General features: G+C 48.9%; 1 protein-coding gene across 1 annotated transcript in view; it reads left to right on the forward strand.

Moving 5' to 3' along the window:
* The window catches only part of XYLT1 (xylosyltransferase 1), a 207,643-nt gene that overhangs the window by 121,902 nt on the left and 57,771 nt on the right, over positions 1-27,970 (forward strand). The window contains exons 4-5 of the mRNA XM_046666397.1: positions 8,167-8,339; positions 9,290-9,492. Of these exons, the coding sequence (XP_046522353.1) occupies positions 8,167-8,339; positions 9,290-9,492 (376 nt within the window). The remainder of the gene's footprint in view (positions 1-8,166; positions 8,340-9,289; positions 9,493-27,970) is intronic.

The following is a 27,970-nucleotide window of genomic DNA, read 5'->3' on the forward strand; positions in this document are numbered from 1 at the left end:
GCCTCACGTGAGTGGGATCACACACTGTTTGTCTTTCTGTGACTGGCTTATCTCACTTAGCATCACGTCCTCCACATTCACCCTGATGGAAATGCACAGTGGTGCAGCTGCCATGGGAAACGGTCTGGAGGCTCCTCAGAAAATTAAAAGTAGAACTACGCTGGGATCATCCCACTTTGTAGATGAAGATCCGACGGTCAGAGTGGACCTGAGGAGCGGTGTCTTTCCGAAGTCCCCACAGGGAAGAGGCAGTGCTGGGCGCCAGTTGTCAGTCGCAGCGCCCATGCCTTCCCAGGCGGCAGGAGGCGGGCAGCCCTCCCGCCCGGAGCTCCTGACCTAGGCCCCGTTTGCACACGACCTCGCTTCCACTTCTCTCCCTTCCCGAGACCTAACCAGGCCTCCTATTTGGAACCAAGTCAGAAATCTCCCCTCGCAGAGGCCCTTTCAGAGCATAAATAGGATCGAGGGCTTTGCTGGTGGGAGAGCTATTCCCGTCAAGCAGCTCCTTCGCTTTGCATTTGTTATTAATTGTGGTCTGAGGCAAATGCTGCAGAGGGAGATTCCCAGCGTGGATGTTTATCTGCAGGCAGCAGACTCCACCCCCGGGAGCCTGTTCGGCCTTGGGGCAGAACCCTGGAGCTGGGCCCATTGGTTAAGCTAACTGGATCCTGACCCTTGCGGGAAAACAGCCAAACAGAAATGATGACGCTCACCCCGATGGTGATAGCGGCTGTAGTTTATTCAGCACTGTCTGCACCCCAGGACCTGTGCTCTGGACCGGACACGACTGTCCGTGTGAGGCAGATTCTGTGATTGTAACACACCCGTTTTACAGACTAGAAAACTGAGGTCTGGAGCTCTTGCATAACCGGTCCAAGGTCACGCAGATCTGCCTGACCAGAGGCCACACACGCTCTTAGCCCCTGCGCCTTGCTTTCTCCTCCCGGATCGAACTCCTACGAGGTACCACAAGCATGGTCATTGCCAACATCGTGACACTGATACAGCACGTTGACCCGTGCAAAGCCCCTTCACCTTCAGCATCTCTGTGGGACCCGAGGATTACGTGGTCCTTATTTGACCCGTGATGATACTGAGAAATACAGGGTCTGGGTAACAGGCCTGACACGGCACAGCTAGTTACTCCACGATTCCCCATCCTTGGTCTTCACGCATCGCAAAAATATACTTGATATTCTCCCCCTCGAACTTGGCTTTTTAACATGTGTCTGAAGTCAGCTTCTCCCGCTGCCGCTAATCTCTCTGATTCTTCCACTTACTTTCGGTTTTGTGCCACAAGAATCTGATGACATTGTTAAATTCGTAGGGTTTTTTTAGGAGCTGGGCAGTGGTTGGGTTTCAGTCTGCAAAGACACACGTAACGCTGACCGCGTGTCATTATTATCTGTGCTCCAGCTGGATGTCAACTGACACGCTTTCTCTCAGAACAGATTTCCCTCTTTCTGTGTTGGGGACAATTTGATGGGGCGTAGTGGCCATGATAAGACACTGGCATCACAGACTTGCTCCGTTCCCAGCTCAGCCACCTCCTGCCTGGGGCTTCTCTGAATTGCGGCTTCCTTAGTCATGTAATAGGAAGATAATAACTCTTTTCTTGTAGAGGTTTGGATAGAAATTTTTTAAAAATCATGCACAAAAATTAACACGTTATAGGCACACCATAAATAGTTGGTGTTAAAATTGTTGATCACCTTTACTGTGATTATAATAGTAATCCATTATAATAGTAATCCATTTTACAAAATTCAGATAGTGCAGAAAAGTATAAAGAAGAAATAAAAGCTGTCATGCCACTGTATGAACCTCTGTTAATATCTTTTAAATCGTTAGGGATTACATTTTAGGACTTCTCTTTTGCTTAATATATTATAGGCAATGTTCTATATCAGTAAGTCTTAATAAGACCCTTGGGTTGATTCCTATTTTAGACCATTATAAACACTATTGAGGGCAAGGCCCCAGGACCTTTGCACTTGCTACGCAAGCTTCCCATAATCCTCCCCAACCTCTGATAATTACATGGCTCATTCCCTCATTTCGTTCAGAGCTTGTTTGATTGTCTCTGCTTCACGTCAGCCTTCCCTAGCCACCATACCCACAGAAATCCCATCCCTTAGCCCACTTTATTTATCTTCCTTCGTAGCCCTTATCACTATCTGCAATGGTGTTTTCTATTTGCTTACATTTTATAGGCTTTCCACCCCATTAGACTAAGCAGCATTTGGGGAAAGGTGCTGTTGTGTCCTCTGATAGGGCTAGAACCGTGCCTGGCACATAGGACACACAGAATGAATGAATAAATGAAGGAAAGAACATCCTATACATAGGGACTTACGTTTTTGCCTTCTCCTTCCCTTAGGATATATTCTTAGGAGTGAGTCACTGGGTCAAGGGGCACGCCTATTTAAAATTATAAGACTCGTTGCCACATCACCTCTGGCAAAGTTCTGCCAGCTCCCACTCCCTCCAGCACGAGAGGAGAGAGTCCATTTCCCCAGTTCCTGCCCTTGCTGGCGACCTTGCCACAGTCCATCGAAGATCCCACTCCTAGTGTAGGAGGCTTTTCAGGACCGCAGTCCCAGAAATGGTGGCCCGGGTGCAGAGGAGGCCCCCACCCCAGGGCACCTCACCGCCCACATCTGTGGTCTGGTTGATTGTTCTCTCCAGCTCCCCCGTGTCAGGGCGGCTTGCCGGAAGGGTCGTTACAGGAGCCAGGAAGTGCAGCAAAAATAGGCAGCTGGTTATTGGCAGCACCCCCGTCCTGCTGCACCTGGGGGGCAGAAAACCCGCTCATTCACTCTCTTGTTTATTCGGTAAACCACATCCCGATCCTACTGTGTGCTAGATTCGGGGGCGGGTGCAGTGGGTTCTGGAGCCAGCCTGAGAGTGACCTGCCACTTCTGTGGGTCCCTGGGCAAGTTGCTTTACCTCTCTGAGCCTCAGCGTCTTCCTCCATCCCCCTGGCTGATGAGGGGGCAGGAGTTAGTAAGGGGGCAGAGGAAGGGATGTGTAAAGGACTGAGGTACATGGGAGCCGAACAGGCCTGGAGGCATTTTTGATTCTGAGATTCTGGAACTTTCCTTTGCCTTTGCTTTTGAAGACAGCTGCAGCGTTTTGAGGTTGAGCGGATCCAATTTTCCAGTGAGGCTCCCTCCTGTCCTCCGTGTCTCTTCCTGTCTCCGTGTATGTGTCTGACTATATGTGTTTGTCTCTGTTTATGTCTGTGTGTGTGTCTATCTTCCTCGCTGTTGCTGTGTGGGTCTCTATATGTTTCTCTCTCCGGATGTGGCAGTGGCGGGGGCGGGGGGGGGGGGGCGTCTTTCTCTCAGCTTGTGCGTCTCTCTCTGCGTCTCTCTGTCTATGTGTATCTCCATCTCTGTCTCTCTGTCTCTAGGTTTCTCTCTCTCTGTCTCTGTCTCTCTCTGCCTCTCATCCCCATCTCCATCTCTCCCTCTGTGTGTGTCTCTTTTCTTTGGATGGTTTTGTTCCTTCCCACCCACCCCTCTCCCCAAATAGCTGTTCTCTGGGAGAACTCTGGGTTTTGTCCCCTCTTCTCCTTGCTGCTCACTGTCTGACCCAAGGATGACTTTGGATTTCGACCCCGGAGGCTGTGTGGCTGCAGTAGTAGCATTGGATTCCCAGGGCTTCTCCTGAAGGAAAGCATCTATGTCTGTGTCTGTCTGTCTGTCTGTCTGTCTGTGCATCTGTTCTCCTTTCTAAAACCCTAAAGAAAAGTTACAAAAGGCTTTCCTCAATGTCAGCACGCAAGTCGCTTTAAAGGTCAGCACAGAGTCCTCACACCAACCCTCCCGTGTCTCTGCTCTCTTCTCCAGCAGAGGGCGGGTAAAAGTAGCAGGGCCAGCTTTGAGCTTGGCGATGCTGTCCTCCCTCACTGTGTGACCTGGGGAAATGCGCTGACCTCTCTGAGCCTCAGAGCATGACAGTGTACTCCTCCTAGAACCAAATAATGAGGGACGCAGAGCCCCCAGCACGGTGCTGATGCTTAGCGGGCCCTCCCTCGGGTGACGTCAGCTCCTCCTGACCAGCGCAGCCCCTTTTTTCCAGAATGCACGTCACTCATTCATTCAACAACATGGCGAGAGATATCCATGGCTGGAGAGCATGGGCTGATCCAGAGGCCCATAAGCCTCATTGCTAAGAATTCCAGGTCATTGTCACCCAGAGACCTTGGGGCAGGGATGTGCAGCGTTATCTGAGTGCCAGCAGGAGCCCCTACAGAGTGGAATTATTGTGGACAATGTCTAGACCTTTGAAAAATCACCCAGTGAAACCCAGGTGGAAAAAAGTAGCACAAGCAGCCATCGTTTTTAAACATCCCTCCCTTTGTTTGATGAAGAGTCTCCGAGCACGGCAGACAGGTCCCAGCCAGCATGGGGAAGACCAGTACTCTGCCTTTGGGCTGCAGTCATGGGGAAGAGAATATAAGCTTTTCTTGTGCATTGTAATCTTTTTACCTTGGATTCTCACATTGCTTAATCCATTCATAATCCATTTATGAAAACAGGCTCCCATCCCACGTCTTCATGCTCTAGGCTTTGTCCAGGGCTGGCAAGTAGGAGGTTTTAAGAATGCTGGGTGGTTGGTTGGATGGATGGATGGATGGATGGATTGTCATATGCGTGTTTAAAGGGACGTGATCTCACTACGCAGACCCCTCTCCTTGATCACCAAGAAAGCCCAGCGTGTTTGTGATTGGTTTGGAGAGAAAATTAGAGGGTGGTTAAGGCAGCTTTTGCTGCCCGGTGTGTCATCAACCAGAGCCAAGATGCCGATTAGCGCCAGGATCACAGCTACTGATTGCACAGCCAAGGAGCCAGAGACATTAGGATTCATCAGGAGAGCTTGAAGAAATGGGCTCAGAAGCTTTGGGCTAAACTCTCAGAGGTCTCCCCTGTCCATGCAGGCAGACTGTTCTCCCCCCCCCCCCACCCCCACTCTCCAGGAGCAACCTGAATACGTTTCTATTATAAAACAAGCGAGCAGTCTCTTCCATTTTCCCCGGTGGGCTAAGAGCTCCTCAAAGGCAAGGGTTTTTCCCCAACTTTTATTTTTCTAGTACCTAGCACAGTACTTGGCATGCAGTATAGGCTAAGTTAATATTGCATGGATCTGCGAGTTGATAGTTAGATGGATGGAAGAGTGGATGCATGGATCGTTTGCTTTAAGGATCATGGGTGCATAGATGGATGGGTGGATGGTTGGTTGGCTTTAAAGGTGATGAGTGGTTCGATGGATGGGTGAATGGGTGGTTAGTTTTAAGGATGATAGGCTGTTGAGTGCTTTGCTGGATGGGTAGTTGAATAGTTTGCTGGATGGGTGGTTGGATATAGATGGATAGGCAGTTAGATTTGGGTGGGTGGGTGGATGGATGGATGGATGGGTGGGTGGATGGATGAAAAGATGTAACCTTATTGGCCACTGGAGTCTGCCTGCCACGTGATACAGGAATCCTCTCCACAATGCCCTTGACGGTCCTTAAATGCATGCCTACTTAACTACCATAACTAAATTACAAGGCATTTCATTAACTAACCAGCAGAATTGTTCTAAACTTTTCCCAGTCCTGGATATGGTAATATTGTGGATGCTCGTGGTTAAGGGCACAGACTTTGGAAACAGACCTGGGTGTGAATCTCAGCTGAACTAATTAGAACAGTGTGACCTTGAACAAAGAAAGCCCTTGGCTTCTCTAAGCTGTGATTTCCTGATTTGCAAAATGGGGATGATGGCACTATCTTGCAGGGTTTTTCTGAGGATTAAATGAAATAATGAATGGTGAAGGCTGATCAATGCTCAATAAGAGGTGTTGTTAATATTATGGTACCGAACCAAAATGTACCCTCCTGTAATTTTTTTTTTTTTTACCAAGAATCAGATATGTGCCAGATATTGTTGTGGTGGTGTGTATTCAATGATGAGCAAAACTGAAATAGTCCCTTATTTTGGAGTTTGTGTCCTAGTGGATGTTCAGACAATAAACGAGTAGACAGATATACATAAAGTTCAGACGGTGTTAAATGTTGTGCAGTAAATTGAAATAGGGCAAGGTGAAAGAGAGTGATGTGACTGGTGGGGGGCTGGTGGCCTTTTTTTGACCTGTGAACTAAGGACAAGAAGATGCAGTCACGCAAAGATCTAGGGAGAGGGTGTTCCAGGTAGCAGGAATAGCCAGTGAAAAGGTCCTGAGGCAGAAATGAGCTTGCTCAAGGGAAAAAGAAAGAAGGCCAGGTGGCGAGGGAGATAGTAGGAGCAATCAGGGTGACCGGTCTGCAGGAGGCGGATCAGGCAGGCCGTGGAGGCGGGGCCATGCGATTGGGCCTTTATCCGCATTAGTCTCATCCTGGCCTCTGAAACAACACGGAGGAGCCTTGTTCGTTTGGCAGCCGTTCAGCTTTGCGATGACAGCGGACAGGCTCCCAGTCTCCTAATCTGCAGGATAAACAGTCTGAATTCTCAGCTTTCCCAGTCGACGTTCTGAGCCACCTGCAGCTCCTACCCTGACAATATTCTGGGCCCCATAAACTTAGAACCCATAAGAAATCAGGTGAGACTCAAAGGAAACCGTGTTGAGGAAAATCACGAGATCTCTAGTTGGAATTCTAACGGACTGAATCAGGAAGCTGTGTTTCTCCCTGAAAGCTTGCCCCTGGAGCATTTGCAAGGGAAAGGTGGAGGAAAGGAGTCTTTGAGGCTGATTCCAGGATAAGGGATGTCTGGAACCATTGATCCAGGCAGATCTAGTGTAGGATCTGGGCTTTCAAAGAAAAATAAGATATGATGGTGGCTGATCTCCATCTGGCCAGGCTGATCCAGGAGCAGGCGGGTCCTGAGGGTTTAGAGCCTCTCCATCACTCTCAGGCGGGGTCCTGAGGATGTGGACCCTCTCCATCACTCTCAGGCGGGGTCCTGAGGATGTGGACCCTCTCCATCACTCTCAGGCGGGTCCTGAGGATGTGGACCCTCTCCATCACTCTCAGGCGGGGTCCTGAGGATGTGGACCCTCTCCATCACTCTCAGGCGGGGTCCTGAGGATGTGGACCCTCTCCATCACTCTCAGGCGGGTCCTGAGGATGTGGACCCTCTCCATCACTCTCAGGCGGGGTCCTGAGGATCTGGACCCTCTCCATCACTCTCAGGCGGGGTCCTGAGGATCTGGACCCTCTCCGTCACTCTCAGGCGGGGTCCTGAGGATGTGGACCCTCTCCATCAGTCAACAGTGCTGCTCTCTGTGTGGGCGTTCCTCCCAGGCAGCCTCTTTGCACGTGGGGACAAAGGGCTCTTCAAATCTTCCAGTTTCATGCATACGAGAAAGAGAACCTGTCTTATCTAGTGGTTCCAACAAAAGTCTAGAATTCTATCTTCGTGGCTAAATAGCTTCATCAGGCCCATGTCCACCTCTGAACCATACCTGCTGTGGCCCGGGAGATGCAGTGTTCTGATGGGCCAAGCCTAAGCTCTGTGACCACCCCTGAAATTGACCACAGAGGCAGATCCTCCCCATCCATGTGGACTGGAGAATGGAGGAGAGGGGTGATGCCCCCAAAATATCAGGTGATACATTTTCCGTTTTGCAAGATGAATGAGTTCTAGAGATCTGCTGTATAACATTGTGTTTATAATCACCAATACTATACTGTACACTTAAAAACATGTTAAGAGGATAGATCTTATGTTATCTGTTCTTACCATAATTTAAAAAAAGGGATGCTATTAGGAGAAGGGAGAATGGGTTCAGGATAGGCAAAACAGCACTTGCGTCTTTTTCCCAACTCAGAATTGACTGCTCCTTCCTCTGGGGTTCAGAAATACATCTCTTACGCCTCTCATTTCCTCCTGACTTGTTTGATAGTTTAATATGTGTACGCGTGTCCACCAGCTTTTTGATGTCCTCGGGGATGGAAACCAGAGGGTTTATGCATCTCAGGGTCTCCCACCCCCATTGTACCAGGACAGTGTGAGGGTCCAGGACATGCTTGGTTAAGTTGAATCAGGTTTCAGGGCCCAATATGACTACTGTGGCCCTCCGAATGTCCCCAAGAAGAAACATCAGAGAAATTCCCCATCCCCCCAACAGAGGACCGCCGATCCTCACCCCACCGCTGTGGTCTCTTGGGTTTTTCCCAGGCAAAGCCAACAAGAACGTTCAGTGGGACGAGGATTCGGTGGAGTACATGCTGGCCAACCCGGTCAGAATCGCCTTCGTCCTGGTGGTCCACGGCCGCGCGTCTCGGCAGCTGCAACGCATGTTCAAGTCCATCTACCACAAGGACCATTTCTACTACATTCACGTGGACAAGGTGAGGACCCCCTCCACTCGCCCCAGGCTGGCCTATCTCTGCGGGTCCATCTGCCCCTCTCCAAGCCGGCCACCCTTTCTGGAAGGCTCGCAGGCCGAACAGCTGCCTCTTCTCCAAGCACTGGGTCTTGACATGCTGTGTGTGTGTGTTGGTTTCAAAGTTCCCAGCTGTGACTTTAGACTTTCTCCATAAACACTGTTTTCTTGCCTCTTTTTCTCAACGTCCCACTGCCCAATGCGTTGCCTGCCACTTTGCATGGACAGCTGTCCCAGGAGTGGGCACGCTTTTTCCATAAAGGGCAAAATTGTAAATGTTTCAGCCTTTGTGGCCCATGTGCTCTCTGTCACAGCTACTCGCCGCTGCCATTGTAGTGTGAAAGCAGCCGTAAAAAATACGTAAATGAATGTGTGTGGCGGAGTTCCAGTAAAATTGATTTACGAAAATCTGCAGCAGGCTTGCGGACCCCTGAGCCATCTTGACCCCGAGGTCTGCTGATGTGACGTGATTACGTCTTTAGCCAAGAAGGCGAAGGGGATGCATGGTCCCGTAGGTCTGCTTCTAGCAGGCCTGTGAGAGGGTCATGGAGAAATTCCCCCTCTCAGGGTACTCGTCAGGTTCAGATAGAGCTGGTGTCTTAGCTGGTTATCCTCAGACCACATGCCTCTGTCTTGTATTAAAATGCAGAGTCCCGGGCACCAGCCCACACCTAGTAAGCCAGTAGCTCAGAGGCAAGGCCAGGGAATCTGCATTTGAAATAGGTAACATAAAATTTTAAAAACTAATAAAGGTTCGAGTAGCGATGCAGAAAGACACCGAGGCCTGAGTCCATTACTTGGCAAAGCAGAAGCCCTGTCAACTAGAAGAGAAGGGACAGCGAGGGGACAAGGGGCAAGAGGCATATCTGGTGTTTTCTGGGCTGCTGACTGTCACCCTTTCTCTCCTGCAAAAAGCGCTCTAATTACCTGCATCGGCAAGTGCTCCAGTTTGCCAGGCGGTACAGCAATGTCCGTGTCACCCCCTGGAGGATGGCCACCATCTGGGGGGGAGCCAGCCTCCTGTCCACATACCTGCAGAGCATGCGGGACCTCCTGGAGATGACCGACTGGCCCTGGGACTTCTTCATCAACCTCAGCGCTGCCGACTACCCCATCAGGTAAGATGGCCGGGGGCCCCCAGCCAGCCTCCTCTGCGGTCCTGCTCTCTCTCTCTCTCTCTGTCTCTCATCACAGCTGTGGAACCAGAGCAGAGGCCATTTGCCTCCTGTCCAGAGATGTGTTTCTGCCTCAGCGAGATGCCATGGAGAACTTACACATTTCTCCATGAGATCTCTCAGCACAGGATCCACGTTGGACCTGAGAGTCATTCGCATATCCGTTCATTCATTCACGCATTCGATGGATATTTATTGAGTGTACGGTTGTCCCAGTTCTGTCCAAGGATACACTAAAGTGGCTGAAACCCCTACCCATAAGGAGCTTCCGTGCAAGTGGGGGAGACAAATAACCAACAAAATAAGTAGTATGGTACATCAGAAAAATAAAGCAGAGAGAAGGCGGCTAAGGAGAGTTGTAATTTTAATGAGTGGCTAGGAACATGCTTACTGAGAAGAATGGAAGAAGATGAAGGATGAATCCCTCCGACAGGGAAAGTGGTCCAGGCAGGGGGACCAGCAGGTGCTGAGCCCCGAGATGGGAATACACCTGGTGTGTTGGAGGAACAGTGGGGCTCAGGGTGGCTGGAACAGAGAAGGTGAGGGGTACAGTAGGAAGAGACAGGTCAGAAGGAAAATTGGGGCAAGATCATGGATGTTCTAGAGTTTGGCTGTTACTTGAACCAAGATGTGAACGACTGGCACGTTTCGAGCAGAGGAAGGACAAGGTCTGACTTAGGAGTTAAAGCGAAAAGGGCGGAGTGGAGGGCGGGGGATCGGCTGCAGCAGCCCAGGCGGAATCACCAGCAGGTTCCTTTGGACTGTTCGAGGTACACGGGTGAGTTTTTTTGGTCTCCTATCAAATTTTAACAAATGCATCGATTGCCCACATTTTAAAATTGGGAGATTTCACGTGAAACTACAGAGTTCGAGCTTCTCGCAACCATCTGCCCGCTCTGGGCCTGCAGCCTGCTTGGCCACAATTGGGTGGAGCTGGTGGACCAGCCAGCAGCCTCGAGGTGGTGAGAAACTCAGATGCCACAGGGAAGGTCCGTCCCTTGGCACAAACGCTGATCTGCTCTAAAAAAAGACCATAAGCCAAGAAAACCCCTTTAGAGAGCTCGTAAGGCGAAAAACAATAAAGAGCAAGGAAATGAACTACATTTGCTATCAAGAAGGCAGCTCTTTGCTCCACTGTGTCTTCCATCCGGATTTATTGACAAGGCTGAAAAGTGGAAGTGAAATGCCGGGGGGAGGTGAAGGAGGGGCCTTCCTTCCCCTGGTGGCATGAGGACACTGGGTACCGCTTTCTCAGAAGAGCTGGATGAAGGCGTCTTTAAAAAAAAAACCCTACACTTTTCTCAGGGCAATTTTTGAACAGGCACAAGAGTACCAAGAAGTGTATAGTGAGCCCACACATGGACATCGTCCGGGGTCAACTATGATCAATTCGTGGCCAGTCTTGTATCTCTACTCTCCCTCTTCCGTCAGCCCTGAAGAGGCATTTCCATGACATCGTCTGATTGTAAATATTTCAGTATACATCTCAAAAAGATAAGGGCTCTCTTTGAACAGAACATCAATATGATTATCACACCTAAAATGTTAACACTCACTCTTAATGTCATCAAATATCGAGGTCACATAGTCCCAGGCGTTTGGGTTTTGAATCAGGATTCAAATAAGATACAGGCATGAAGGGAAGGCCTCTGTTTAAAGCTAGAAATGGCTTCTGTCTCCTTCACAATATGACTCATGGTGCCCTCCTTCAGTCCTGGGCTTGGTGGCATCCCGTCAGCTGCCGGGTGACCCTGGACCCTGGAGGGGATCCGGGGAAGGCACAATCTTTGATCAGTTGAGGCAGGATACACCTGACACCCTGGAACCTGAGAAAAATGATGGCGGTTAGAAAGGTACCCGTTTCTCTTGTTAGTAGGATGGCAGGGATAAAGGGGGTGATTATGAAAATTTGTTGGCAGATTTTTACTTATTTACTTTCATTCATTCATTCAAACATTCATTCCACAAACATTTATTAAGCAACTACTGTGCTGGGTACTATTCGGGCATTTAGTGAACGAAAGTGACAACAGCCCCTCCCTGGTGGACCACACATCCTAGTTGGGAAGATGGAACTAGATAATCATGCAAGAGAGGCATCAAGCAAGGTGAGAAAGGACTGGGAAGAGAGGAAGATGGTGTGAGCGGAGGAGGGGCATTGTCGGAGCAGAAAGGCCTCTGAATATGCAGTTTTGATTTGAGACCTGAGGGGTAAAAAGGGATTAGCAGGCAAATGAGAGAGAAGATCATTCTAGACCAGGATTTCCCAACCCGGGCACTATTGACGTCTTGAGCTGGATCATTCTCTGTCGTGGGGATTGTCCTGTGCATTGTAGGGTGTTTAGCAGCATCCTTGGCCTGGACCCACTAGATGCTGGCAGATGCCTCTCCCACAACCACAGATATCTCCAGATGTCTCCCCCAGGGGCAGAATCGCCTCCAGCTGAGAACTCTCCAGTTCCAGAGGGAGAGCACAGCCTGGGCAAGACTGGGGGCAAAGATGAGCTAGTTGCATTTGAGAAATTTGAACATCGAGAGACTGTAATAAAAGAATGAGGAGAGGTGAGTTCAGAGACATCCAGGACAAGGGTGAGGTGGAACATTGTCCGTCCATCTTCCAAGAAAGGACTGAGTTCAGATATAGCCCAGAATGCTGGGTGAGGGCAGCAGCTAATGTGGCACGTGCTTCCTTCAAGGGCGAGCTGAGGCCCCAGGCCGTGTCAGGAATACAGGGCGGAGTGAAGCTTATAAGTGGTTCTGTCTGGTTCCAAGGTTGGTGCTCTTTCTGCATGAAGTTGGCCCCTTGGGGAGGTCAACTGGCCCAAAGTGATGGGATGGCCTCAGGCCACCGAGAGAGCACAGCAGGAGACGGTGGCACCCCTCAAGCTCATGGCTGGGCAGGGTACTGGTTGCGCCCCCTGGCAGTAGGGAATGCCATGAGAGAAGGTCATCTGTTGTCCCCGAGTCTGATGAGCTGTGGTCAAGATTCCCACACTCTTCCTCCTCCAGACCTCCATTGCAGACCCCCAAGGTCATCTCAGCCTAGGTCAGTTGGTGGCACTCAGCCAGGGTCCCCTTGAGGTCAGGTGGACGGGCCCGGTGCCTATGGCCCATCCCAGGAGAATCATCTCAGGTCTCGAGGCTGCCCCCTAGGGGCCCTGTGTTGATTTGCAAGTTGAAACCTTAACCGTGGCCCCTTAACCAGGTCAGCTTCCTCGGGGTATCAGGATTTCTAGCATTCCAGCATCCAAGAGGATGAGTGCTCAGACTCTCACAGAGGCTTAGGATTCAAGTCTGAGTTCTGCCACTGCATTAGCAGGGTGACCATCAGCAAGTAAATTCAACCTTTGCAAAATCAAAATATCAAAACAGAACCTAGCTGAGTTTGGGCACTTAGGAAGTACTTGATAAACATCAACTGTTAGTTCCTGCGCTATTTCCAAGGCTGAACCTCGTATCTCCAAGGAGCCCAGAAATCCTTTCTCAGACCATGTGCCCAACCTATTTGGGGTTCAGAGGAGAGAGTCATCATATTTAGGGCTTTTTTAGCTTTAATGCTCCAGGTCTTTGTATCTCCGTCCATCTGTCTTTCTCCCCATCTACCGCTCACTGCTCTCGTTTCCACGGCCCCCACACCAAGTTCTTCTGCCCACTCTGCTTTGCCAGCCTCACGGCCAGAGGCACTTTATGCATCAAGCACTGCTGGTTCGTCTTGCTGTTGTTTTCGTGAAGTCGCCCCACACAAAAACATATGAATTTTGCAGATGAATGGTTTTATCTTGGGCAACTCTGATCGGCTTTCACTTCCCATCTGCTGCACCATCTGCAGCTTCCAAAACTGCCACTTCTCCCATCCCAGGAAGGATGAGCAAACTTAGGAACCTTCTCAAAGGGGCGGGAGAGCCCAAGACAGAAGCTTCTAGGAGTCTGGGAAAACTTAGGGCATCTCCAACGGCAGGGACCACCCAAGGTGGCTACTCTGAGCTGTTCATGATTTGACATTGCCTCCCTGTGTCCACTGCCCAGCTCTAACTGGGGGGCCAGAGTCTCCCCTCTTAGGTAGTAAAGACTCACTGGTGTTGACTGGCCACCAGCCTGGTTTAGACCCCAGACACAGACAGCCTGGTTGCAGATTCGGTGCCACCACCAACTGGCCGCGTGAGTCAGCACAAGTTGCTTCAGCTTTCTGCATGTGTCTCCACCTAAAAAAGGAGTGTAATATTAGCACCTGTTTCCTAGGGCTGTTTGGAGGATTAAGTGAAATATTGCATGTCAAGGGCTTACTGTGGTGCCTGGCACGTAGAAAGTGCCCGATAATGAGGGCCGTTATTATTATAGTGGTGGGATAGTGCGGGCACCACGGGTGGGAGTTAATCATCCTGTGAGTTGCTTTCCTTTTTCCCTTTACTTGTGAAAAAACTAGTAAAATATTTCTTGAACTCACATCTCTTTCAAAAATGGGAAAAGCAAAGTTAGGCTGGGAAGACCATGTTTCTAGGAAAACAGGATAGAACCAACTTGTGTGTGAATGTGAAGAATGTTCTCGCATTTGGAATATGCAAGTTACGTGTGCTTAAGGAACCCAGGTCTTGCTCTGCCATGGACATGACCGCCTGGCCCCCGTGGCTCTGGTTGGAGCTGGTTATGTGTCCAGTGCATGGATGCAAATGAATGTTTTCAAACACTGAGACCGTGCCAGGTCTTGCATCATCAAAAGACATGATGGTTTTCTTCCACGTCTTGTTTACTGAGGCAGGAAACTGTGCTAGCATATTTTAGTTAGGCCACTGGAAGGCATGAAACCAAAAGCATTTTGCACCCTTGCCTGGTTTGGGCTAATACTAACAGACCCCACATGGTCTATCCTTCACAAGGCCCTGTGTCCCAGGGCAGATCGGATGCAAAGGGAGGAGTGTGTTTGTCCACGGCCCCTCTTAGGCTCACATTCTGTCTGCGGTGTTTGTGTGTGCGTGCATGCATGTGGCAGGGGAAACAGAACTGAAAGTTTTCAAGCTAAACCCTACTAATTTTGCCTTTTGGGGATCCGTGGCAACAAGGTCTAATGCAGCAGGGCCCCCCGTGTGGACGTGTAAGTTACGCTTGACCATGGACCCAAACCACTGTCTTGAGACACCACCAGGGCCCCACCAACTGGGTGGCTCAGCACAACAGAAATTTATTCTCTTACAGCTCTGGGGGCTGGACGTTCGAAATCAAGGTGTCGGCAGGGCTCTGCTCCCTGTGCAGGCTCTAGGGAAGGGTCCTGCCTGGCCTCTTCCTAGTTTCGGGTGGTTGCCGGCAATCCTTGGCATTCCTTGCCTTGTAGACACATCACCCCCATCTTTGCCTCCGTCTTCATTTGGCCTTCTTTCTCATATGCCTGTCTCTCTTCATGTGACCTTCTTATAAGGACAGCAGCCTTCGGATTTAGGGCCCACCCTAATCTGGTGTGATCTCGTCTTAACTAATTACATCTACAAAGGCCCTATTTCCAAATAAAGTCATCTTCTGAGGTTCTGAGTGGATGTGAATTTTGGGACACCTTTCAACCCAGTACAGCCTGCCAGCATCGCTTGCTGGGTCCAGACAGGACGCGGCTGCCCTGTGGGAGGGGCGGTGCTGTCCTAGGGTCTCCAGCAGCTTCTGGAGTGGGCATTGCTGGGAGTCCACTCTGAAGGCGGTTCTTGCATAGACTCCATCCTGTCACCTCCATGTTGGGACAGAGCTGGTGTTCTCCAGTTCCTTCATTCAACGGTCATTTCCTGAGCACCTACCATGTGCCAGGCTCTGGGGATACAGCTGGGAGCAAGACAGATGGGACCCCTGCCACAGGGAGTACAGCATCCCATGACATCTTTCTCAACGGGAAAATCAGGGTTCCACGTGATTATTGAAAATTTTCCTTAATAACTTTAAAATATCAGGCTCTTTAAAATATCAAGACTCCACCCCAGACTGGTTGACTATAAATTCCCGTGGGAGGCAAGGATCTATATATCTTTGAAAGCTTCCTAGATGATTGGAATACATAGTGAGGGATGAAAGCCACTGGTCCAGGGGAGACATAGACAGTGATCATCTAATTACGGTAATAAATGGCAAGGTAAAAACTATGATGGAAAATACGGTAGCCTCAGTACTTCACGGGAAGTCGTATTTGGGGGCTCAACGCTCAGATCTTTGAGTGTGATCCTCTCCCTTGTTGGCCACTTTCTCCGCATCCAACCACTTTTATTCTTTGGATGTTCAGAGACGTATACGCTCTTTCCTGAGACCCCAAAACCACTGGTGTGACACCATCCAAGGAGAGCTCCACCCAGATAATGTGAGAGTCCAAAAGGGTGTAACTGTTCATGCTGGTGGTCACGAGGGAACTGGGAAAACACGCCCGTAATTATGCTGTTAACAGTTTTGTTTGCGGCTAGTAGGAAAATAATCATTTCCTCAGCCCTGTTAATTTTCAGCCTGATGGAGCGCGTTCCTGCCTTTGCAGAAATGCAGTTTGCTTTCCTCCTGCCAGCAGTTTTGGGTCTCCTGAGCTATGTTTTAGGTTGGACAGCTCTTTGGGCTGTCTGGAGGCAAGGCCTGATGCAGAGCATCGCCTGGACAAACGGAGTGAGGCTGGCATTCTTGGAGTTCTCATGGGACTCAGATGAAAAGCATCAAGGCCCTCAGGAAGCCAAAAGTGGTCGTATCGGTTTAGAACAGCATCTTGGCTGACATAGATAAGGAAGGACTTTCCGGAAGGATGGCGGGATCCACATCATCAGTGCGAAAGTGGCAGAACAAAAGGCAGGAATGACGTGACTGTGTCACCCAAGGGATGCTGCCGTTTGGCTTGTCAATGCAAATGATCCATAACCAATCTATAAATCAAAATTGGGGTGAGTTTATTAGGAGCCAGATCTGAGGACTAGCTGGGGCCTTCCTCCCCCAAGGAAGGAAGGGCACCAAAGAAGTGGGGCATACAGGGTGGCTATAGACCGTCTTGGAATGAAGAGCGTACATCACATATGATAGGAATATCCCTTTTACAGTAGTCACGAGATTGCCTTGCTGGCCCAGCAGGTGAGTGAACACAGCAGGTCAGTGGTCACAAGGTGAGCACAGCAGGTCACTAATTAACCCTTAGTTTAGGGAGAGATGCTTATCCTAAAGGAAATACCAATGGGAGGGGAAGCTACGTCCCTACTTTTCGGGGCATCATTCTTGTCTTTGGGACATTGTAAGTGTTTAAAGCAAATGTAAATGCATGCTTAACAGGCCACGTCAGGCCCTTTTGGAAAAATAAGGTCAGGCCGAATTGGTTTTAAACCAAATGGCTTCCTAGTAGACTCTAATATATCCTATTACTTTTCATTTATTTATCAGGCTGAAATACATTCCAGCCTTATTGTGTTTTTGCTGGCTGTTTTGTTTGTTTTCCCATTCTCCCATTACTGAAAAAAAAATTCAAAGTCCTGGGGAAAAGAGTTGCATGGTTTTATTTTGAGTCCTATGTCCATTCTTTAGCCAGCAGAGTAAAGCCCCTGATCATTCATCCAACTCATGCTTATTGAGATCCAGACAGAGTTCTAGGCCAGTGCTGTCCAACAGAACCCACTGTAGTGATGGAAATGTTCTAGAACTGTACCAGCCGATGCGGTAGCCACTTGCCATGTGTGGCTGTTGAGAGCTTCAAATGTTCTCTGTGGGGCTGAGAGACTAAATTTTAAATGTGATTGGATTTTAACTTAAATGTAAATAAATGGCATATTGAACAGCACAGTTCTAGATACTCAAGATAGAATAGAGAGCAAAACCAATTAAAAACGCCTGGCCTCGTGGACCTTATGTTTGTGTCGTGGGGCAGAAATTCTTCCACTAGAGAGAATTACACCACTGTTAACAACGTAAGAGAGAGTGGATGCTACCAGTTCAGAAACAAATGGGGGTCTCCATCCTCTGCCAGTTTGATGGTCTCACCCGATCCTAGACCAACCATGCGTTGAACTGTGCAAGGTATTTTCTTCCTAACTTCTCCCTCCCTGGATCTCAGCATTCTTCCTCTTGGCAGCAGCTGTCTCTGTGTCTATGGATGGGACATTTCCAACCCTGGGCATCTTCCTGCTCAGTGCACTGAGCACGTTTGCTTCTTGGCCAAGCAAAATCTTCGTTTACGTGCCTTGTCTGCCAGTGGCCAAGAGCAGGGATGGTGTGCATTCTGGGATGCTCCAAGCGCATCCTGGGAATCTGGATGTGAACCCAGAATGGTCCACAAGGTGGGTGATCCCCAATGTGGAGTCTGTTTTTCTTCCCCTGCCTCCCCCCTCAATCTAACTGCAGGTGGAGATTATTGTCAAGGGCACTCTGGAGGAAAAACATGTCTTAAAAGATTAAGTGGGATGAGGGAGGGGTGTTTCTACCCCTTTTTGTTGATGATAGCAGAGGCTTGGATGAGCACAGGCCCAAGGGACAGGGTTAAGGTCCAGTCATTGGGAGAATAGATGGAAACTCTGTGGATTATTTTATTATTATTATTATTATTATTGTCATTGTTGTTGTTGTTGTTAATTTTCCTTCCTCCTCCTTGCTGCCACTCTGAGTCACTGACCAGCGTGGAGAGTAGTCAGTAATGGACTCTCAAAGTAGGTTCCTGGGGAAGCCCTCCAAAGATTTGCCAGACTCCAGTAGCTAATAATATTAGACAGCATTTCATGAGTACTTAGCATGTGTGGGCTCCTGGGCCAGATGATTTCCATGTGTTATCTAAAGTCACAACAGGGCCAGCCCAGTGGCATAGTGGTTAGGTTTACGTGCTCTGCATTGGTGGCCTGGGGTTCGTGGGTTCAGATCCTGGGTGTGGACCTACACACCACTCATCAAGCCATGCTGTGGCTGCGTGCCACACACAAAGTGGGGGAAGACTGGCACAGATGTTAGTTCAGTGACAATCTTCCTCACCAAAAAATATAAATAAATAGGGGCCGGCTCCGTGGCTAAGTGGTTAAGTTCGCGCGGTCCGCTGCAGCGGCCCAGGGTTTGGATCCTGGGCGCGGACATGGCACCACTCATCAGGCCACGTTGAGGGGGCATCCCACATCCCACAACTAGAAGGACCTGCAACTAAGATATACAACTATGTACCAGGGCGGGGAGGGGGGTGGGGGGGTGGTTTGGGAAATAAAGCAGAAGAAGGAAAAAAAAAAAAAGATTGGCAACAGTTGTTAACCTAGGTGCCAATCTTTAAAAAAAAAAAAAAATATATATATATATATATATATATAAATAAATAAGAATAAAAAGTCCCAACAACCCCAGCAGGTAGATACTATCACTGCATCCCATTTTACACATGAGGAAATTGAGGCTGAGAGATGTTAAGGAATTTGCCCTGTGTCTCACGACTGGTGGGGATCAGAATCGGGATGCAAGCCCATGCTGCTTCATCACTGAGAAGGAAAAAGAGAAGATGACCTGGGTTCTTCACCAACAGATCCTATTGCACCCCTGGGGAGTTCTGGACCGAAGCTCTCCCACTAATTCTTCCCTCGTCTAAATCCTCATTCTCTCCATCTGGATGAGAATCTGGGAGGCAGAAATGTCCAGGAATGAAGAGAGAAGCAGCGCACATTAGAACCTGAGTCCAGAGTCACCAGGGTTCAGCCAGCTGCTAAGCTGCTGTCACTTTCTGCTTTAGTCCTCACAGCATCCCCTGGGGTGGCCTTGAGACTCAGCGTGTTCACGTGACTTGCCCAAGGTCACACCGCGTGGCAGGGCCAAGCTGAGATTGGAACAACACAGGCTCAGCTGACTCCCGAGTGCAGCGAGCTTTGTGCTCCACCCAGCTGCGTCACAAGCAAGGTTGGCCAGTGTGTTGTATAAGCAGTTGACCCCCAGGTCAAAAGCCAGTCACACAGGAGCACAACCCCCACCACATGGCCACCACACGTGGCCAGCGTGTTCCCATCTCCACGTGGGCTCTCTCTCTCTCTGGCTGATGGGAGGTCGGGGCTTTACCAATTATGTTTACTCTGAGCACGGACCGAGGAAGCAGCTGTCCTGCATTAGCTGGGACAGTCCTGGCTTTCAAATTCCTTTAAATCTTGTTCCTCTTGATCTCAGACTCTCCAGACCCCTCCCCCACTTGCCTAACTGTGGTGCCTGATGGAATTCTCACTCATTTAAATATTAGCCTCAAGCAAGCATAATTAGGAAGGAATGGCTGCTGTCTCCCCAAATATGCACAGTTGTTCCACAGCCAAACCAAAACGACGGTGGCATTTTCTGCACCATCCCTCACTCCACGAGGGCACTTGAGAGGCCACGTGGTGTCAGCCTGATCTGGATTTGAATCCTGTCTTCACCGCCTGCTAGCTGTATGATCTCAACACAGGTGAATCCAAACCTTCCTGAGTCTCAGTTTTCTCACCTGTAAGAGGGGAGATGATAATGGTGCCTGTCAGGGTGCCATGTAGGGAACAGTAGCCAAATGGCAATCCACGCTCTGCCTTACGTTCATCTCCACAAGCTGTTTGATAAACAGCCGGGTTGGAACACAATGGCCCAGGCTTGGTTACGTGCAACCTCATGTTCATCCCTCCCATCAGCTAAATGTTGGGACCAGGATGCTCCGCTGTGCCGATGGGTATAGAGAAGAGAGAAATGGCCGAGCCTGCCAGGGACACTTAGCGTACCGCATCCACCCAGTTGCGTGGAGGGACGAGGCAGAAGGGAATAGTATGGCTGGTCCTGGCCCCAAGGTGTTAGGCACAGCCCAGGTTTGAGGCAAGAAACATGAGAAAAAGGAATAGAGTCCCAGTGGGGGCTTTCACCAGATGACAACCCAGCCCACTAATAACCGTGCCTAAGTAGTCTCTCTGGCACTAAGCAATCATACCATCAGTTCCTTCTCCCCCTGGGTAAACCTGGGGCGGGGGGGCTTGATCTGGGAAGCAAAGCCAGAGCCCCCAGCGCTGTCTTTACAGGGTCATTATAAAGATGAGAGATACTGAAACACAGGGCCTGATCCAGACTTGGGCATTTATGCCAAGCGCTGGGGAGATGGTTTTCTTATGGTTATTATTAGGATAACTAAAAATCCTGGACACTTATTTCTTCTAGACAAAAACAAGGTCTGGCCTTTTCTGTGGTCACTTTCTTTATTCTCTCCTTCTTCCTTCTCTCTTCTATTTTATATCTCCGTACCCTTGTACTGATACGGAAATGCAGATCGAGAGAGCGTGCACACGCCTTTGAGGAATCCCATCGTAATGTGAGTCAAGAAGGTGGTACCTTGAGTTGAGCCAAGTTTGAATGCATCTGTCATTGAGCCCCCCGGCCCCACCTCCCCTCCCTGATGCAAGGCTGTCTGAAGAGAGCCTTAGTGTTTATCAGCCTTCTCAGCCGCAATGGGCTGACACACACCGTCCTTCTCCCGTGCACTTACCTTGAATCGGTGCAGCTGCAATCTCCTGAAGTTTCAAGTTGGAAACTTCCTCCAAAGGTCTACCCATAGACCTCCTCACCAACCTCACCCCCTAACCCCACCCGTAGGCTCAAGTGGTCTGCTTCTCAGCAACCTGGTGGCCACTACGAAGCCACCAGGCAGTGTCAGAAAGCGGCTCGGACATCTGGACAGGTTTTGCAGCCTGGGGGATAGTCATGAACTAGAAGTCAAGGAAGAGAGCAAAGTCCCCAGATCACCTCCTGCCACCTCCCACTCCCGTCCATCTGAAGTGAAACAGTGCCACCCAGGTCCAGATTGAGTGTCTGGACCCAGATTCTGGCCTTGGCCCAGTGCCCATAACACTGCTTAATGGGAAAGTGGAGAATGGGGAAGAGAAGACCATTTGGTGGTGCCGGCCATTTCTCCCAGGGTGAGGGGCGAAGTGGAATCCCGCATCAGTGTCTTGTTCCCTTGTGGAGGAGGAGTGGAAATTGTGCTCCCAAGAGCCACTGCCCATCTCCTGCGTCCTTTCCTCCTCCAGAGAAGGATTCTCCTCAGTGCAATTTAATTGTGTCCATCAGTCAACATTACTTGGCCAACCCAGCCAGGGGCACAAACATTGCCACCCCTTTCTCAACGTAATTGTGCTTTTTGGGATGCTGGAATGTGGTTTAAGGCCAAACAGTTTTTGATTACAGAGTCAATCTTTGTTTAAAAGTTTGCGGCCCTGGGGAAGTTTTGAACCAGTTACTTAAACAATGCATTCTCTGGACACCTACAGCTAAATGGTCCCATTAATCCAAATTGCTTTGCCGGGATGCCTGGAACCGTTCAGCATCTGGGGCAATGTCCAAGATGGGCTTCATTGAGAGCGATGGCTGCAGTACCGAGTGGCGCTGCTTTGTCAGGAATTAATCTACCAGGAGAGGCCTCCTCCCCTGAGTATGTCTGCCTCTATTCATCCAGCCATGAGTGTGTGCTGGGTGCTGTGCTAAGTGCTTCCATGGTCTCATTTAATCTCCCAGCCACCTGGTGAGATGGAGCTCACACTTAAACCCAACCATGTCCTTCTCATCCACAGACCACTCGCAGTGTGCACGGTCATGTAAAGTGGTATGCAGACAAGTTTCTGAAAATATCAACATTTATTTATATTAACACATGGAAGGAAAAACTAACACACCCCAGATTTCTGAAGCTGGAGTTTTCTTTAAAAAAAGTTGCTCTAAATAAGAAAATGTTAACAAAGCAATAATACAAGGGGCGAGTGGCTTTTCAAACATTTCTTTAGTGCCTACTACATGTCAGGCACTTGTCTGGGTGCTGGGAGACAGCAGTAAAGAAAGCATATTACTACTGTGGCACCCCCATGCTGGTGAGGCATAGAGACAGCAGATAAGGGAAAGGGTAATACATCAGGTGGAATGTGTCCAGGGAAAAATATGGCATGGAAGGAGGACAATGAGCCAGGAAGATGCTTTGACAAAGTGGATATGGAAAAAAGTTGTAAGGAAGTGTATTAATGACCAAAAAGAGAGAAAAATTATAATGGATAAGGGGTCAGCAAACTTTCTTATAAAGGGCCAGATAGTAAATATTTTAGGTTTTGCAGGCAGGGTGGTCTGTGTCACAATGACACACTTCTACCACTATAGCGATAAGGCAGCCATACATAATATGTACATGAATGGGCGTGTCTGTGTTCCAATAAAACTTTATTTACAAAAGCAATTGGTGGGCCATAGTTTGCAGATCCCTGCACTAGACCATTCTGCCAGATCTCCCACATTTCACATGATGGCCTTGCCTAGAACATGCACGACTTAGCCCTTGCAGATTTAATTCTCAACCCACCCACCCGTCTTCCCATGCATGGTGGCCTTTCCTGTCTTATCTCAGACGACTCCATCAACCGAGCTTGTGATCAACTCCAATGCTTCCGATTTCAGGACCCTGGATAGAGACAGAGCGGTAGAGATTGCCAAGGCCTTCTGGTCAACATCCCTTGGACCTTGGCCTGGACTCCCATCTAGCCCAGGGTATCTGAACTCGACATAAAACAACAGTCTCCTTTTACTTTATTTTCCCCCAACCTACATGGCTTACCAGTCCTGAGCTTGAGCTGGAAAGCAGCATGTGAAATATGGCTCACCCATCAGTGTTACCTGACCAGGGCCAGCCAAGAGGAGCCAGGCAGTTTATTCACAGCGGGTCCTCCATGACAGGACCCACTGTGACAGAAGGCCTATCCAACCCCCCCACAGTATATGTCAGCCAGAGCATACTGTATGTTCTTACCCCCCAGCCTTCTCTGCACAAACCCGTCAGAAATACCTGGTGCTCATTAGCAATGTAATTCACCCTGTGCCACCTTCCTCAATCTGACTCAAAAAGGTCAATGACGTTGAATCACGAGACTCATTGATTTCAGCACTTCCCCAGCTTCCTGCCCCCGCTCAAAGAACAAGACTCGTTTATCTTTCCTTGGCCGACCAGGCAAGGTGCTGACTAATGCCTTAATGCAGCTAATTCTCAAAGATTTCCCAGAGTGACCACACACATGTTCCTGTTGTTCTTTCTGTAAATCTGATTATCCTGTGTGTCTGCTTCTCCACCATCTTTCTGCCTAGACTTGTCTGAGCTCCCTTCCTGTAATTGGTCTCAAGAGTTTGCCACAGGTTGCAATGTCAATTTGGGAAGACAGAGAGAAATTTTAACCAAGGTGATGACTAGGAAATGCATTCTAATGAAATATCACCTATAGGATCTCAGTATTGATTCATTCATTCATTCATACAGTCAGTCAGTCAGTCAGTCAACACATGCTTATTGGAAACCTACTATGTGCTAGATATTTGCTAGGATCTGGGGTTACAGCCACCAATAGGATTGTTAACATCTCTGCCCTCACAGATCAGGCCATTAAATAATTACATCTTCAGGACATTGTTAGGAAGGAAGTTTACATGCTTATAATACAGTCAACTGACGTGCATATAACCTCTTCTCTCATAGGGTATTAGAGAAAGCTTCCCTGGAGAAGTGCCTTGAGCTGAGATTTGAAAGAAGAGGAGGAATTAAGTGGGTGAAAAAATAGGGGATGAGTGTTCCAGGCAGAGGGAGCTGTATGTACAAAGGCCCTGAGGCACGAGGGAACACCGCCCATGCAGCAAGTCGGGAGAGGCTTATGTGGACAGGGTGTGGCAAGGGGATAAGCCAATAGGATGAGGCTGGAGAGGTAAGCACACCCAGATGGTGTGGCACCCTGAGAGCCATGTTAAGGAGCCCAAGTTTATCCTGAAAGCAACAGGTTACTTTTGAAAAGCTTTTTATTGGAAAGTGCCATGATGATATGGCTTTACTTCGTAATCAGTTGCTTGGCAGTGGGGAAAAAAAGAAGGAAAAAAAAAAAGTAGAGACTGTACCAGGCTGCTGGAAGAGGGGAAATCGGATAGCTCATATCCTGCTAGTGCATATGTCCATTATAGTTCAGGTAATTACTTTCCACCAGGCTGAGTTTCTTTGTTGTCCTTTCTTTGCTGTTATTTTCTCTCTGTGTTGGGCCTTTCTGCAGCACATGGTGTTTTTAGCCCCCATGCCCCTGGGTTTCCTGGAGAGACATTGTAAGCTGGAGCTGGACCCGGAAGCCCCCTCCTGTCCTCTGGCAGCAACTCTCCAGGCCAGGGCTCAGGCTGTCGGGAAGTGTGGCAAAGGGATCCGAAGCGTGCATGTGGGGAGTCCCCAGAGTCAGTCTGAGTCCAGCCATCCCATTTACTGGCCACAAAACCTTGAGCAAGTGGCTCCCCCTCTCTGTGCCTTAGGTTTCTCATCTATAAAATGGGAACCATCGCTGTTCCCTACCTCAGCCTTTGTTTGGGAATTAGCTGTGAAATGTGAAGTGCCTTGCCTGGCACAGAGAAAGTGCTCAATAAATGATGCCAATAAGGGTGACCCAGAGGGACAAATCCACACTAAGTTGACAGTTCCACGAGTGCCGAAGTGATGTCTCTTTTAGGTTGTGTCTCTAGTGCCTGGGACAGTGCCTGGCACATGGCAGGACCTCGGGAAGTCATTACTGGAGTAAGGAATGGAGGAGCAGATGGGTGGTCGGTGGTGACCCCGCACACCACCGCTGGGGCTGCAGGGTCTGTGGTCATTTATTCCCAGGTGGCAGGAGACTCACTGATACTTTATTGCATGGTTTTCATTTCCACAATTACCAAAAGCATCTCTGGGCTTATTCCTGGATTGAGGACCAGTGGACAGGTTTTGTGTCTGCTTATTTCTGTCAGCTAGAGGCATTTTCTGATTTTTCTGCATGAACATGGAAAACATTCCAAAGAGCCGGAGAGTCCATTTCAGAGGAACCATTAGCCATGATGGGTTCTCGGAAATCCGAAAGTTGGCTCAGCCACTTCTCCACTTAACTGGAGGTGCTGGCACAGGTACAGAGGACCCCATCTGGGAGCCCAGCAGGCCGAGGGATGTTGACATGTCCTGCTTGTCCGGCCACATGCTGGCTTCCACGCCATCTGGGAGAGGGTCTGGATCCCACTTGATTCCTTGATGTCATGTGGCATGTACGAGTCTGTCCCATCCTCCCTGAGAGGCGGCTGGGAGGCAGGACCTCAGCTGTCCACGTTCCCTCCAGTTTCCATGACCATGCCTCCGTGGTAAAGCCCTTGGACTCTGAGGTCAGGTGACCCGGGTGCTAATCCCTGCCTTGATATGCACAGACAGTCTAACCCGGCACAAGTTATTCAACCTCTCTGTACCTCTTCATCTGCAAAATGGATGATGCTAATAGTACCCACCTGACAAGGTTGTTGAGAAGGCAAAATGACTCAATATATATCAAGTGCCTGGAACCCGTGACTTAAATCCCCAGTACGTATTATTATCATTGTCATCATCGTCAGTGTTCTTAGATAAGTTACCCAAGCTTTGAGAAGCTCACTTTTAAAATGGAGCTAAGGCCACCTACCTTGTAGGGTGGCTGTGAGGAGTAAGTGGATAGTGTCTATGAAAGATTTACGACATGCCAAGCATGGTTATTATTGTAACTATATTATGGTGACTATTTTTTCAGTTTGAAGTTTTGGGGTCCCACTGGTATTTTTTGATTGTAGTGAAGTACATATAACAAAAAAATTTCCCATTAGCGACATTTAGTACATTCACACTGTGACAAATATTTGCTGAATGAATGAACGGGGATGTAATGACGTGAAGAAGATAGATGTGACCCTTGCCCTCATCAAGCACACATCCCGTTTTACAATACAATCCTCTTTCACAATCCAAACCATTTAAATATTCAAAGAACCCAGCGGAAGATACTTCAGTGATCAGTGAACTTATACCAGCATCTTTCCAGCCTAGTGATATGTGAGCAGGTCTTTGGAAGAGTCCCGGATGACGTTTGTTAAACATCTTTTTTTTTAAGACACATTGTATCAGTCACTGTAGGAACGCGAGGGGAGTACGACTCAGGTATTGCTCCTGAGTAAACGCCTCAGGAATCCCTGTACATAGATAACCTTTACCCAAGGAGCAAGATGCATGAGCTTATGTATAGTCAGCTAAAACCAGGGTTAAGTTAACCCCCTTGAAATGGGTGCCTACAACTCAAAGTGATAACAGCAGTTGAAAAGGCTGAATTCATGTCTCAAGTCAGAACTCAACACAGTTTTTGGCACTTAAGAAACGCTCAGAAATTTGTAGAAGGAAAAGGAAAAAGGAAGAAAGGGAGAGAGAGAGAAGGAAAGGAAGGAAGGAGGGAGAGATTGAAGGAAGGAAAGAGGCAGGGAAGAACGGAGAGAGGGAGGGAAGAAAAAAGGAAATTTAATTCACAGCCACAACAGTAACACAGCTAAGACTTATTATGTGTTTACTGTATACCAGGCACCCATGCTAAGTGCTTAACCTGAGTGCATCAGTCTTTTTATCGTCAAAACAGCTGTAGGAAACGTGTCCTGTTAGGATTCCGATTGTTCAGAAGGCAAGAGCACTGTTCAGAGAGATTGCCTCTGCTCAGGGTCGGACGGTCAGTGAGGATGGAGCTCAGCCAGTCGTGCTACAGACCTTCGGTCAGGATCTCTATTCCGCCCTCCTCCCAAAGAAAGAAGTGGAATCTGGATTGACCGTCTTCTTGAGTGGTTTTAGAATTTTTATTTTTAAGCCACTAAATCTTTTTTTTCTCAATTGAAACTTCACCCTGGACCCCAATGTGGAAAATAGGTGACAGAGGCTCCTCTCTACAGAAACCTCCAGTGAGCCATCCCAAGGCCCCAGCTGCCCCGCGGAACCCAGGGTTGCCCCAGACACAGTTTGAGAATCGCCGATCTGCATGATGAATTCTCTTTTAAAACGTTTCAGAAATTGTCTCCAAGAACTGCCAAATTACTACCTCCGAGCCTATGTCGTCTTTTTGAATTTCTCATCAGCCCTCTGAAATAAACAAACAGCCTTGGAAATCTGTGGGTAAAGAACCTACTGGGTGCAGCACATCCTGATCCTCCAGAATGTCTCAAGCCGAGAATCTGTGTCTGCTTGAGGTTTGCAGAGGTGGCCTCAGAGTTTGGTTTGCCGCGGAGGAGTGTGTGCCTTCTCTTCTGTGATGCAGCGCATTTTGACCTTGTTCCAGGACAGACAGGCTGGTAAACCTGGCAGCCTGCCCAAGGTGGTTGGTGACAGTTAGCTGTCCTTCGAACTCAATCCCGCCCCAGGGCTGAAATCTGAGCTGGCCTGACCCTGAAGTTCTGGGAGGCGGAGATCTTCGTTGTCTCCTACCCCCAGCAGAATGTAGACGCTAGCCCTGGAGAAGCAATAATAATAATAACAGCAGTAATAATAGTTAACATTCAAGGATTCTGTGGGCTGGGCTGCCCAACCTATAGTGGATCTATGTGGCTTTCCCTTTACGTGGTAGGTGTACGTCACTTTCCCTTTCTATGGTAGATGTATGTGCCTTTCCCTTTCTATGGTAGATGT

Source organism: Equus quagga, chromosome 7 (assembly GCF_021613505.1).
Source record: "Equus quagga isolate Etosha38 chromosome 7, UCLA_HA_Equagga_1.0, whole genome shotgun sequence".
In the NCBI taxonomy this organism is placed as follows: Eukaryota; Metazoa; Chordata; class Mammalia; order Perissodactyla; family Equidae; genus Equus; species Equus quagga.